At 44.5% G+C, this 14877-nt stretch overlaps 1 protein-coding gene across 1 annotated transcript; it reads left to right on the top strand.

The window, feature by feature from the left end:
- The first annotated feature begins 237 nt into the window (after positions 1-237).
- On the top strand, positions 238-14376 carry HSD3B7 (hydroxy-delta-5-steroid dehydrogenase, 3 beta- and steroid delta-isomerase 7). Its single transcript, XM_010185830.1, has 6 exons — positions 238-454; positions 4019-4174; positions 7067-7175; positions 11830-11929; positions 12749-12911; positions 13937-14376. The coding sequence occupies exons 1-6, from the start codon at positions 307-309 to the stop codon at positions 14374-14376; spliced, it is 1116 nt and encodes a 371-aa protein (XP_010184132.1). The 5' UTR covers positions 238-306.
- The last annotated feature ends 501 nt before the right edge of the window (positions 14377-14877 follow it).

A 14877-nucleotide genomic window follows, 5' to 3' on the forward strand; every position in this document is an offset into this window, starting at 1 on the left:
CCACATAGCAAGGGAAGCTGGAGTTGCCCCACTGATCACGTGTACCGTGGCAGAATGGAAAGGCTGAGACCAGACTTGACCTGTCTGTAGCGCTGGTACATCTGTGACAGTGCTTGTGGGACTGTGCCAGTGAAAACCTGGTCTGTATATGACTGGATGGAGTTAATGTTCAGCCAGTAACCTTATTTGACAGTTAAACTTTAGACTTAGTTCAGAAAACATACTGACTGAGAGATTAACAGTGCACGATAGGATCTTGGCAGCAACCTTCTCTCTACTTCTCAACCACAAAAAACATCTTCAGAAATGGATAGAGCCTGGGTCTACCTGGTGACAGGAGGATGTGGTTTTATTGGGGAGAAGATCGTCGAGCTCCTGTCTCAACAAGACTACATCAAAGAAGTCAGAGTTTTTGATTCAGTAGCAAGAAAAGAAGTAGAAAAATTCACCACAGGTAAGAAAAGAGCGTCAGCTTCTATTTAGCGACCATAACCCTCCCTGTCAAGACAGCTGGTATTACGTTGGAGATGCCACAGCTACAGGCATTGGGTAGGAACCTGTATTAAACAGACTGTATGAAGAATAATTTCCAGCTAGAGAGGTTTTTCAGCACAGGACTAAATCAAGGCAAAAAGATCCATAGTGTGTAACCCCAGGAGATGTATCCCAGATAGGATCTAAGTCCTGACTTGGGGATCAGTTGCAGAGCAAGTACCTGACATGGGTACTTGGCCACCTGCTTGCTCAACCAGTCTGACTGTCAGCAGAGGAACAGAAAAACCATGCTCCTGAACTGCTCCAATCAGTTACCAGTGCTGAGAACAATAACCAAAAATCCTGACGATAGCAGAATCAAACTCAGCATCTGCTGCAGATATTTTGAAATAAATTACTGAAGTAATTGAGAGAAACCTGTAGCCTTACTGTGCTGTGCATAAAGAAAAGGAAGAGGTGAGCCTCAGTAAACGTGTTCAAAGATATTAAATGCATCCATTTGATCATATTCTGAAAGCTGCCTTCTGGTGTTTCACCAGTATTGACTACAGTGAGATTATGTCAGGGAAAAGCAATCTGTGTTACCGAACTAAAGAACACTCACCCCACACAAGCCAATGCAGCTCATGGTGCTCTGCACAGTTATGGTGGGCTGGGTCCCCCTCTCTCCAACTGCCCAAACCTTCAGCCAGCTTCAGATGAGAAAGGAAAAAAAATTCTGTTGGGAGATGTCAATAAAAAGGAAATACACTGAAAGCAAGTTATAAGCCTCTCAAGGAAATATCACCATCAGAATTCCCTCCTAGGCAGATGGACTCACTAGACTGGTTTGCCTAGGCTTCAGGTGGCCAATTGCCTTAAAAACATCCATAATTGAAAAAAAAACCACCCAAACCTCTTTAAACCTTAAGGAGCTGCCACAATCTGTACTGCAGGAGAGGTTTGTGGCCTAACATGACAGCAAATCACAGAAAAGCCAGGCAGAAGCATCCCTGAAGGGGCATCCCAATCTTTGCCCCCCCGTCCCTTCACCCGAAGGCAGAACCAGCTCAGCCACAACCTTCCCCACAGACGTTTTCTGTCCTGTCCCCAAGGCACCTCAGGTACCCTATTTCTGCACCATCAGGCTATTGCTATTGGTACAGTCAAATCTGCAATTTAAGTCCTTGTCTTCTCATCCCTGGCCCAATTCAAACTCTTTTGCAGAGACGCACCACCTCTTCCCTAGTAAGCCCATCATCTTCTCTCTGTCCTTATCAAATTTCACCTTTCTTTTCACCTTCAGTCCTTCCCAGTCTGATGTTATCTGCTGATTTAATGAACAAATCTGCCAGATTCTTGATGAAAACTAAAAAAAAACCAACCAGAACAGCACTCAAATACAGCAGTAAGCCCAGGAGAGCCCCAGGGCAGCCACCTACCACAGCTGGCAATCCCCTGGGAATTGTAATTCAGCCAGCTTTGTGCTCACTCTTATGTATGTGGCTTACATAGACCATGTTCTACCAGCTTACTTATGAGTATAACACAGATTTTCCCAAAGCCCTTTTAAAATCAAGATAGGTGACACCAACTCATTCCACAATATCCATACAGCCTGTTAACTTGTCACAAGATCAAAGGAAATTTATCTGACTTGATTTGTTCTTGACAAATCCATGTCAGTTGCTTCTATTCTCCTTATCATTCCACAGGTGCTCACACACATGTTTAAGTGTGTGTTCCTGAATTTTCTGGAGTTGAAATCAGCATGTTCTGCAATTTCCTGGCTCTTCTTTACCTTCTTTCTAAGCACAGATGTTTCATTTGCTCTACTGAAGCCCCCAAAAGTTCTCCAGAGTAGCTGATAATGCAATAAAAATAATGCAATAAAACTGCAGTGACATCCATCACCTAAGTAATTGATCACCTCTTTAGTAGCCCTGGATAAAGCCCAGGCCATATCAATTTGAAGGTTTCTCCTGGTTGCCTCATATCCTCCTTGATTTTGACTGAGCTCTCACCATTCACTTGCTAGTCTCAGTTGCACCAGCTGACGTAAGACAAGAGATGGGAAAGAGACTACTTCAACCTGGCTGGTTACAGGCTTTCCCTCACCACTAAGGAGCAGCAAAACCCCCCTGCCATGAGGCTGCTGGCACCCTGCTTCACCTTGCAGCACTGGCAAAGACTTGCAGCAGCAGCAGTGGCAGGAGGAGCATCCTCTGTGCTCTGGTCCTCCAGACATGTGTGTTACCTCTGCTATGTGGGCAGTGCCTTCCTTCTTTTTCTGTTCTGTTCTTGCTGAATCAAGTTTGTGCTTTAATATTAAATCAATCTAATATTAAAATGCCTATGAGCTAGTCCATCAAACTTTGGTTATGCTAATTAAGAAAGCAGTTTGACCCTTTTGTAAAACTTATGCCTCTTCCTATGTGCCATGCTGCTTAGCAAATGCTGAGTCAGCTGGCCCACTATTTTGGGTTTTGTCTCTCCCTTGAGTTTGTGAGGAATAACCCTGTTCTTTTATCTCCATGTCCTGGCAGTTGTTCACTGAGGGTTTCCATATCCTAACACTTCCATGACTGGAGTCACAGACCCTTCCCTGAGCTGCCCATCTGTATGAACCTTCAGAAATCCCTACCCTGACCCTGTGGCTGTGTGAGGCAACCCAGGGAGCTGCCAGCCCAGTGCAGAGCAGACATCTCCTTCCCAAAGCAGTCCTGTGACTGCTGCTGCTGGGTGGCTTGGTGCAAAAGCCCCAAGGAGTACAGCTTCCTAGCCCCAGCCTCCTGCTGAGCTAGTCCCAACTACAGAACACAAAAACGGGGAAAATTCCACTTAAATGTTACAACACCGCCTCAAAGCAAGAAAATTAGCAGTAATGCCAACAGGAACTATGCCTAGAACAGCTATTTTGAGAGAGAAGGAAAGGGAAAAAGAAGAGAGGGAAAAAGAAGAGTGGAAAAAACTTTGAAATGGCTCAAAGGGAGGAATTTCCTATAAAACTTTATAATCTGTTACATTATTTTCCCTTCCCATCTATACTATTTGCAATTTAAATAAAGCTCTGTGCAATGTCCCTTGAACTTGCCTAGTGTTATTTCTAGCAAGCTCTAAAAGTCCGGTCTGAAGGAAATTGTCCAGCACAGCTGCTTCACTCACTCACACATAACTGGTCCAAGCCCAGTAACCAGCTGCAGCTCTGGGCCAGAAGCCTCCCGCCTCTGCTCAGTGCCATCCCTGGGTGCACACTGGAGATTTGCAATGACAGACCCCGTTATTCTGACCCACAGTTGGTGTGAACTGGTGAAGTGCTGTGCTGCATTAGAGCAGGTGCAGATCTGGCTTCTTGGGGCTCAAAAGCAGGGATGCATTTTCCTCTCATGGGATGTATTCAAACGGCGGAGTTAGTTAGAGTGTGCTTCAGCTTGCCCTGCAGAGAAGAAGATTTCCAAACAGGATCCTCATGCTGCAGGAAGGTGGGGATGCTGATTTGTATTTTTTCTTCCCCTGCATCTACAGTTACATTATTTTTCTCCAGCTTCCACTCTTGTGACAGTGATGAAAGGAGACATTCGAGACTACAATCTGCTCCTTGCTGCCATGCAGGAGGTTCACGTGGTTATTCACACAGCTGCTATTGTGGACTACAGAAACACTGTGCCCTTCTGGGAAATGAGAGCTGTCAATGTTGAGGGTAAGCTCTTTAAAACAAGCAATTAAATACAGTCTTAAATTCACATGTCTTGGTGTAATCACACACGAGGTTACAACAAACATATCCTCTCTGATTTAGTGCTTGCTTGTCCCCTGAATTTCACATGCACCACTCTGCTAGGAGGTGAGAAAGGTGCTCGGGACCTTTCCTTTCCAGCCGGAAGGTTTCTGCCTTTGCCCCTCTGTCCTCACTCGGGACAGGCCATGCTGCTCCTCTCCACTGCTAAAGCTTCATCTTCTGAAGTCAAATCTGGATCCAGTTATTATATAGGTATTCTGGTCAAGGGTGTAACTTCCACTAATAGTACTGAGGTGGTTCAGAACATGCCCATAGTGGTAAGAAACTCTTTGGTATGTGACAAGGACAGCTATTAAAAGTTAACTCCTGTTCTAGATAGTGCATAGCTTTTCCAGGGATCTACACTATAAACTGTAAAACCTATTAGTGCAGGACTATACCAGTTGAACTGCATGCACGCTATTAAGGGAGTGATGTTATTTTAGTTATAGTCAGAGTTCACAACTATTACATGTCTACAAGCCATGTATAACTGAGAGCTCCACAACACTTTCCTCCTATCACCATGAGCTGATTTCATGTTAGGTACAAGATCTGCTTAAAGAAAATTTGTTCATAAATCTAGGAAATAAGCACAGGCTATAAAAAAAATGAAACCCCCATTACAGCAGCAATTCCAATGGCACTTCAGGCTGTTAGCCACTAAAATAGTAGTTAACCACAAGGAAAGAATTTTATATATTTTTTTATAAATATCTCAAACTCTATTACTGCTTAGGGCTTCTCCCATTTGCTGATACATTCAAGGGCAACATTTAAATTCCATCCTTCTCTTTGTTGCTGTAGTTGTTTTCAAAACCAGATGCTTTTAAGAGCCTGTATTGTGCACGGACACTGACAATATTCAGAGCCTGAGGGTTCCCACTGCCTTTTTAATGGCTTTGTGAGATCTTCCTCTTCATTGTCTGCTTGCTATGAACAAGGTACTTCAGCCTAGTGAGGTTTTTACTGATAGCAGGGAGCATTGGGCAACTTCCCCATTCAGCAAACAAAACCTCTTGCAGATGTTTGCGACATTCCCAGAAAACCACACACCCAACGTTTTTTCCAGTGTGACTGAGCGTCTCTTCGAGGAGCACAGTTTGAGATGCCTTACTGGGAGCCTTCTTTTCAGACAAATACATCTGCATTTCTGCCTCCCCTCGAATGGCTTCATGTAGACCTCCCTAACATGAGGCTGCTGCCCTCACTAGGACTTCTCAAAATCTCAAATTGAGACAGCAAAGTTTTCTTTTAAAATCAGAGCAGGTGAAAGTTATAAAAGTGATCTGTATTTGAATTTTATTTGCCTGCTGTATATTTAATGGAAAAGAATAGGGTCAGGAGAGGTCAAGTGTATAATCCTCTAGATGGCTGCTCTGTGTAACTCAGGCCACAGAAATACATCCAATTACTGCCTTAAGCCCAACAATTTGTGACTAAATTGGACGATGCCTTTTCAAAAGACTTTTTGCTTAGAATTAAGGACTGCAAGTTAATGGGCTATCTATCATGTCTTTCAGCAAGCCCTAACAATGCTGAAGAATATTAGTGTGGCTAAGGTTAATTACCGTTTCTGGCAAAAATTTGCATCTTCTGCTTTGATTCTTTTCTGTTTGAACCACTGGTTGCCGAATCCTGTTACAGTCGTGTTGAGCACATTGAAGAGCCCTCTTCTACAAGAATTACCTTTTCCTTCTAGTCACTTAAAGACTTTTTAATCCCTTTTTTGTTAAGCTGAATGGATTCTAACTCAGCTGTTTCCAGTGGTGTTTCTCAACAGCGGTTCTCAGTTGACTTTACATATTGTGGTCAGCTCATGGAGAAGTACACTGACTCTCTTCCACTAGGTCTTCATATTGATTCATGCCCTCTGTAATTATCCTAAGATCAGGATTGCTTTGATAATTACAGACTATATGCCTTTAACAACAAAGAGAATGGAGAAATCACAAGCCCTCCCACGCAAGATCTGCACCAAGGCTCAAGGGCAGAGCCTGATTAGCCAGGTATAAATAGTATATTCTGGAGATTTCCAGAAACCTACCCTATGAGTGGCTTCCTTTAAGGTCTGCCTTATCAGATCTGAAGGCCCTCAGTATGCAACCATGGTTATGCTGTTGTCATGGACGTTCTTGTAAAATCAACTTGAATCAATATCACAATGAATGCAAAAACCATCCCTGGAAGAGTCATGAGTCATTTAAACCCACACCCTCCCCCCAAACCCCAACCAAACAAAAACCACACACACTGACCCACAAGTTCAGCCAGAACAACCTTTCTTAAACCAAACTATGCTTTGTAAACCATCCCCACTATTTTATTTTAAGTTCTGCAGCTACCAGGAGCCTGTTGCAATAATTTTCACCCTATAGTCATCCTGCAGAACTTCTACAGAGCAATACATGTAACTAAAACACCACTCCTTTTGCCAGATTGCTGCAATTCACCATTTGATAGTCTGCCCTAAATCAAAAAAGATGGAAAACGTGGAGTTTTGCTTTGCCAAACTGTCGGCTTCCCTTTTGTTAGCAACTATGAAGTCCAAGTCAAGTCAGTCGTCAATAGCCATAGAGGTTAAACCACATTATAGCTATAGATGTGACTGCTGCTCTCATGTTATAAACCATCCACTCCTGTGCAAACATAACTGAGAAACTGCAGCCATGAGCTGTGGCTTTACATCTTTTTAACCATAAAAAGATGGATCAGTTCCAAGCCAAAGTCCCCGGCCTGGAAATCTCTTTTGACTTGTGTAACAGGAAACAAGGCAAAGCAGTTAATATGTGTCCTTCCCAACCTGCCAACCAGGTACTGAAAATGTGTTAAGGGCCTGCTGTGTCCTGAACATCCCGTATGTCGTCTACACGAGCTCCATTGCTGCAGTGGGACCCAATACTTCACATGAGCCCATGTTCAGGTAAGGCAAAGCAAATCTTCTCCATCACTTTGGATTTCCAGTTAAACAGCAATGAAACTGCAACCAGATGAAGATTTTTTTGCTGTGGCTACAAAGCAGAAGATATGTGTTCCCCTTCCTGTCAATTCCTCTTCTCGTTCTTGAAAATCCTCCTTTGCTGCTTTTCACTTTCAGGAACCACAGCTCTTCCCAAACTAAACTTGACTAGTAGTGGATGCCACTGATTGAGAGTTGGTTGAGATGTGTGTAACCCAGCTGCACCCCCAGTCTGCTCCCCATATGTAAGGCGCTGCTTCTCTGAGCCCTAAGATCAGTTTCAGATTAGGCCTCAGATGCTTACGGTTTGTGATAAGGTCAAGTTGTGTCCTGCTGTTGGGTCAGAGTTCTCCCTGTCCCCTCACATGGAGTCAATCCAAAGGGTAGGTGATGCTCTACTGGTAGCAACTGGTAAGCAAGCCTGTACCCAGCTCCTATTGTCGAATGTGGTAAAATGTATACAGACTATTTTAGCACTATCCCTGAAGAAAGTTAGTAGGCCACATGGTCTTAGGGGACAGATGCATTTGGTGTGAAGTTGCCCTGCAGTATTTGTGTGTAGTTACACTCTTCTGTGACTTGGATCTGACCTGCAAATTGCACCCTTCTATCCCTCAGCATCCTTTTTTTCCTGGCAATATGCTTACAAGGGCTGACTCCTGGACTTTACGCTTTTGGACATTACTCTGAACCCATCTCTTCTGTATGTGGCTCCTATGAGACTGACCCACAGATCCAGAAGCAGCAGCAGAGCTTTAGAAAACCTCCTGTGGCAAAGGTGGGACTTGAAGCAATACAAAGACAGTGGTCAAAATTATGATTTGGAGGGCTTTTTTGCTTATGGATCTTTGACATCCAGAATTGACTTTCACAGTCAGCTGACACCCCTGCTCAGGACTCAGCATCTGGATACCTTTTGTACTTGTGGTGCAACAGTGCTTGCACCTTGAGAACTGCGCTGATATCTCTGAAGGACAGGAGCTGAAATTTTAGGTTACATTTTAAGTCAAGTAGAGATAGCTGCAGTCTGATATGTGCCACTGTAAGGCTCTTTGCTGATTTCAAGCACAGTTGTAGCCATACAGACTGCTCAAATCATGGAAACTTGTGTGCAAGGGGAACTGGCTCAAAGTGAAGTTTCATCTCTACAGGCCAGTCTGGACACAGCTGGCTTCAGTCATTTAGCTCTAGAAATTTGAGCCTAGCTCAAAAAGGCTGCTTAAGACATAACTTAAAATGACCTATGAGCCTAAATCTCATAGTCACAAGTAAGCTAAGGCATAAGCCGGTAGTTTTGAAAAGAGTTTAAGTATCCAAATCTGTAGAATAAATGTCTGGCTTACAAAAAATCCACGAGAGAGCAACAAACCTCAATGCACTCGGGACCATGAGCACTAGAGGCTCTGTGTCACTGAAAAGCTATGGAATTTGGTCATTAGCATATCTAAATATTAATGTAGGTATAGCCACATCCTTGTTAGTATTTTAGTCCTCTGACTTGAGAGAGATGTGATTAGATGTATTGAAAAATCTATCCCAAATCTTGCCTGAGAGGACAGTCCTTTGGCTTGTAATAATGGCACCAGCGGGGGCAGGCAAAAACCCATTTGGGCTGATGCTCATGGAGCTACACGTGAACATCCTCTGCCCACCACCTCCCAATCCTCCTCCACCACAAATGCAAATAAAAGCACCACCGCCTTTAACTCATTTTGCAGAACACACTCAGGTTCTCCCATGATGCTGTGAGAAAGCCTAAGAGAGTCATCCTCAGTGTCCAGTGGTTCTGATTTTACACTAAGGAAGTCACAGAATGCAAACTGAGAGAAGGATCAGACTCCCAGTAAGAAATTATACCACTTGTCTCAATAGGGAGCCCAGTGAAGACTGGAAGGCATCCTAACACAGCTCTGTTTTCCAGACTGAAAGCACAGGTGATGTAGCTTTCCCCTTCCTCCTCTTCACATGTCCCCCATCCCTACCCAATCTGTTCTGCTCTTCCTCACAGTCCGTGATCCTGTCTGCCTGCCTTTTTCTCTATTCCCCCTTCTCCAACATTCCTTGTATAATTTTATTTAACTCACTTTTACGTGCTTTGGAATTGACACAGACAAAGCATGATTAGTCTCTGGACAGAGTGATGGGTGCAGGGATAATGCTCACACCTCAGCATCCGACAATAATAGAAAATGCCTCTGTCAGTCTCAATCCCTCTGAGACAGCCACTGCTGAGATACCTTCTGACAATGCTGCTCCAGTCTTATTAGTGTTCAGTTATCTGTGATCATTTTGAAAAGTAAGAGCATTATGCTGAGCTCTTTGTTACTACCGAGCTTCAAAAGGGGTGGGGGAAGGCAAACTCGAGCAGAGCTCTGCAGCTCAGGATCGGTGGGCAGGTTTGCCCCTTTGTGAAGCTGCTGCTTTTTAAAAGCTTTGCAAGGCAAAAAATAAATTCGGATTTAAAAAAGAAGGTAATTAAAACTAGAACTTCTAGATAACCCCCCTAATTGTCTTGGGCCTCTCCCAGGCTTGCAATAACTCACACACAATCACTCTTTTGTCTTGCTTGTTTTCTGGTTTGTCTCTTGCTCACCACCCATGCGCACAGGGAAGGGGAGGAGGGTTTTGTGATAAAAGCCCAGGGTGTGCAGGGAGGCTGCATTTCTGACAATTTATTTCTGTTGCTGCAGCAAAGAAGGCCCTGATCTTAGCTGGGATATCTGACACACAAGATACTAGACTGTCAAACAGGCAAGGGAAAGGCAACAGCATTATCCACGTTTTATATATCATAGAATCATAGAACAGTTTGCGTTGGAAGGGACCTTAAAGCTCCTCCAGTCCAGCCCCTGCCATGGGCAGGGACACCTCCCACCAGCCCAGGCTGCTCAAAGCCCCGTCCAACCTGGCCTTGAACACTGCCAGGGAGGGGACACCCACAGCTTCCCTGGGCAACCTGGGCCAGGGCCTCACCACCCTCACAGGCAAGAATTTCTTTCCAATATCTACTCTAAATCTACCCTCTTCCAGTTTAAAACCATTCCCCCCCTCATTCAATCTCTATCTGCCTTTGTAAACAGTCCCTCCCCAGCTTTCCCATAGGACTCCTTCAGAGACCAGAAGGGTGCAATAAGGTCCCCCAGAGCCATCTTTTCTGCAGGCTGAACAGCCCCAATGGAGCCTGAGTTGGAGCTTGCTCTCCAGAGGCCCAGCATTTGACAAAAAGACCTCTGCTGCAGATCTGCTGCATAAACTCATCATAGGCCACTTAACTCTCCAAGAGGTGCACCCGAGCCCCATCTGCTAAAGGAGCATAATTTTGTATTGCCCTGTGGGGAGTTACCCCATGCCTGTGGAGTCTGGTGTTTGCCTAGGGTAAATTTCTCTAGGAGAGCAAACTATCAATTAATTATTTTCAAAATGTGAAGAAAGTCTCCTGCAGTGCACAGGGTAGAGAGAACGAGCTTATCCTTGCTACTCATGACACCAGGGGAGCAAGTGCACACATGGTCTTCATGAATGGTCCTTTCCAATGCACCAAACAACATTTCTTCACTTCCCAGCTCCTCCAGAGCTCACTGAATCTGCTTAAGCAAATCTTGCAACAAACTAATAGTGACCTAGAACCACTGGGACAAAATGTAAGTGACCTGGTGGGTAACAGCCACTTTCTTGGGTCACCTTGGAATTACTTCAGGGCCCGTGAGGCCAATTACATGTTGGAACCCATGGGCTTCCCTCCTTCCAGCTGTAAGTGAGGAGGCTGAGGAGTAGATTGTCTTCCTCCATAGGGGCAACCAAGTGCCCCCAGCATGGCTGCAAGCCCTGCTTGCCCTTAATTATGGGTCTACTTCTTTGCTCTTCCCCTCAAGTGTAATTTGCTAGGGGAGATGAAGCAATAATCCCAGCATAAACCCACTGATTGTATGTCTCCCAGGAGATCACTAGCAGCTCTTTCACATCACTGGCCAATGTCTCCCAGTTCTAATCAACTTAGTGAGAAAATTAAGCAGCAGCTTCTTTTAGTTTATACCTCATGAGAGGCTTTGCTCTACCTCTAATGAAAAAACAAACAAAAAAACAAAAGGACTGCTCTCGTCTTCCCACCCTCCATCTTCCTGTGCTCTTTCCACCTTATTCAGCCACTTGTGAGTCGCTTAAAAAGGTAACTCTGCTGCCTTCTAATTTGCCTGCCAGAACATTGTTTCCTTCAATTGCTATTAGACGAAACCAAATCCACCTCTTGGGAACCAAATCACCGCCCTCATGCAAACCTGCCTCCTCCCTGGAGGTGTTCAAGGCCAGGTTGGACAGGGCTTTGGTGGGAGGTGTCCCTGCCCATGGCAGGGGTTGGACTGGATAAGCTTTAAGGTCCCTTCCAACCCAAACCATTCTATAACTCTATTATTCTAACACTGCTTCTGCCTAACCACACAGAACTGCCGGGTATTTCTGAAGGTGTTATTTCTCCCAAACTGCAGCAAGGATCTTAACAACTCAGTGCCAGAGCTACATCCCTGGAGAGCAGGGACTGCAGAGTAAAGCATGTTCCAACAAACGTCTCCAAGCACTGTGCTCTACTCCATGGTCACTCACCATCTCTCACAATTTATTTCAGAGGAAATGAGGACACCAAATACAGTGGTGAAGTGGAGCTGCCTTATGGGAAGACAAAGGCCATGGCAGAAAAACTTGTATTGGAAGCCAATGGAAAAAAGGTACAAAAGTCAATGGTAGCACCATTGGTATTGCAGCACGGGATGGGTGAAAGGAGAGAGAAGGTTAGGAAGACCCGACAGCTCAAGTGGTGTGTATCCAAGTGCTGCTTTGACTTGATTCATAAACCTTACTGCCCTAAGCTTACCAAAGCCTGATATTGCCATATCATCAGGAAGCTGCCAAACTCTCTCAGGATCAAAGGGTGCTGCCCTTTGAGCATGTGCTTTAACTTCACCAGCAGCATGCCTTTGGAAAGCACTGTGTTAAATTAGGGTCTAAGAAACCAGGTTCACCTCATTCATACTGCATAAAGGTGTGATTTTCAGACATGCCTGAGTGATTTTAGAATCAAAAATATGAGTGTACCCAGAGTCAGTCACCCACCTAAGCTAGCTGGCTTGTCTTTTTAGACTCCCAGTATGGTCAGCAGACAGACGAGTTCTAGAGGATGAAAAGACATAAAATGAGACTTCTGTCCTAAATCACTGTCTGGAGCACCGCTCTCTCCCATGGCTTCCTCTGCTACCTGATTTTGGTTGTTGACTTGTTTATATGTCACAACTGCAGAAGGGTTAATGCCACTAGCACCTTCCATCCAACACCTCTCAGTGAGAACCACACGGGTGCAGGTGTGCTATGAAATGCACTTCCTTGCATTTTTAGGGACCCAAACCAGGTCCTAGCTGTCCTGTCACTTGTGGTTGACTTCTCTAGCCAAATTTCCCCAGGTTTAGTCTTCATCTGACACTCCCAGGATCACTGTGGTAGATTTTATCTCTGAATTCACTACTTGCTAACATCCTTCCCTGATTCTACAGCTGAGCAATGGTGCTAAACTCACAGCATGCATTATCCGTGCAAACACAGTGTATGGGGAGAAGGCAACGTTTCTTCAAGAGTTGTATTTGCTTGCCAAAGCCAGGAATGGTGTGTTGAACTACCTAGAGCCTGAAAACACAGAGCGCAACTACACATACGTGGGTGAGTGAATGACTGATCTCTTTGCATGTGGTGCTAGCGGGCTGTTTCCGTCACAGGGGGTGTTACACGTCAGCTCAACCATCATCTTCCAAGAGAGAGACATGAGTATGATGAATGCACACAAGTATTCTTATAATCACAAAACTTAGCCTGGGTAAAAGAATTTTTAAAACAGTTGTTTACATGCTACTTTCTCCTGGGAAGGGTTTTCTTTTTTTTATTTCCCCTCATATTCACATAGGGTGAATGTTGTTTAGATAACTGGAAAAAAAGTCAGTGGAAAAATGGATAGAGACTTAATCTTTCCTTTTCTAGGTAAGTGCTTCAAGGGATAAATGGGGGAAGAGAATGATATTCAGGCAATATTTTTAATTTTTTTTTTGGTGTGAAAAGACTTAATTTCTTCTCCATTAGAAGAAATTAAACTAACACTACTTGTAAAATTCCTTTAAAAAAGGCTGTACTACATAACTGATTTTAGCAAGCACAAGAAACTACTCACAAAACCTACAGAAAGAGTTTGTTGTGGTGTTGAATGCATTTCAGGGAAGTATAACTCACCATTAAATCATGCGGGTTTCAGTTATTTTTGTGCAGCTCACTTACATGTCTTTTTTTCCAAAAGTGCAGATAACAGTAGTTTGGAAATGCTCTTAGAGACGAATCAGGCCTAGATAAATCAAGTGACTTCTTCAAAGGCTCACAGCAGAGTCAGGAATAAAACCCTCGAGCACTGCCTCCCATTCATCCTGCTCTCACTACGAAACACTGCCTTTTCGCTTCACATGAACCAGTATCACAAGGCACATTAATTGTCCAGCCCAAAGGGGACACCAGAGGTTTAAAGAATCTTGAAGGTCTGGATTAACTACTCAGTCTCCCTACAGCACAGCTGAGTAACACAATGAGTGCTTTCCATACTTCACAGCACCAAAGCCAGCAGATCCAATGTACTCATTCTACAGTAAACAGGAAAATGTAGCCCCTCCTGAATACCTGTTTCTCTCCCCCTTTTATTTCTCCAGGGAATGTTGCATGGATGCACGTTCTCGCAGCAAGGAACCTGCAGCTGAATCCAGACTTACTCGCAGGACAAGTGTATTATTGCTATGATGATACTCCAACAAGAAAAGGTTTCCTGGTCAGGTATCAGCTGTTGTCCTCCATGGACCCCTCAGTAAGACTGGGCTCACACATCCCTTACTGGAAGATGTGGTTAATGATACAATTGCACAGAATAATCAAGGTCCTCTTGTACCCTTTCTGGAAGCCGCAGCCTTTCCTAAACTTCCCTTTACTGAACACAATAGTCACCACCTTCTCCTATGAGACAGACAAAGCTTCCAGGCATTTTGGGTACAAACCCCTCTTCTCCTGGAAAGAGAGCAAGCACAGAACTGCACAGTGGTTGAAAGCAGCTGCAAGGAACCTGGGACACCCCCAACTTCATGAAAAGGAGAACTGAGCAGCATGTAAAGAGAGGTAAGGTAAAGGGAGCTTATCACACCAGCAAGCTTCATCTAAACTTCACAACATGCACAGATGTTTGGCAGAAATTTTGCAGACGCCAAGAAGTCCTGATACAGAGACAGAGTGAAATTCTCAGGCTGCAAGTATATAACCTTGTCACGCCATTAATGCAGCTATTTTTAGTGTCTGAGAAGCACCAGGGTGCATTTGAAAGCATCCTCTTGCAGGCATGTGCACACAGATGCAGGGCTTGCTGATCTCACTCATTCCCACAGTGCCACCTCTGTGCAGGGATCACTCGCAGGAACAAGAGAAAGAGATTCAGATGAGAGACGGTGCACAGTAAACAACTTTTTTCACACAATCACAGAATATGAGGAGTTGGAAGGGACCTCAAAAGCTCATCCAGTCCAACCCCTGCCAGAGCAGGATCACCAGACCAGGTCACGCAGGAACACGTCCAGACGGGGTTTGAATGCCTGCAGAGAAGGAGACT

The sequence above is a fragment of the Mesitornis unicolor genome, unplaced genomic scaffold, assembly GCF_000695765.1.
Source record: "Mesitornis unicolor isolate BGI_N332 unplaced genomic scaffold, ASM69576v1 scaffold6546, whole genome shotgun sequence".
Classification (NCBI taxonomy): Eukaryota; Metazoa; Chordata; class Aves; order Mesitornithiformes; family Mesitornithidae; genus Mesitornis; species Mesitornis unicolor.

Bases quoted from the DNA above. Each gene is read 5' to 3' on its own strand.
- HSD3B7 (XM_010185830.1), top strand. From the start codon at position 307: ATGGATAGAGCCTGGGTCTACCTGGTGACAGGAGGATGTGGTTTTATT. The intron at 4,175-7,066 runs GTAAGCTCTTTA...CCTGCCAACCAG, and splicing joins GAGAGCTGTCAATGTTGAGG to GTACTGAAAATGTGTTAAGG. The intron at 7,176-11,829 runs GTAAGGCAAAGC...AATTTATTTCAG, and splicing joins TCACATGAGCCCATGTTCAG to AGGAAATGAGGACACCAAAT.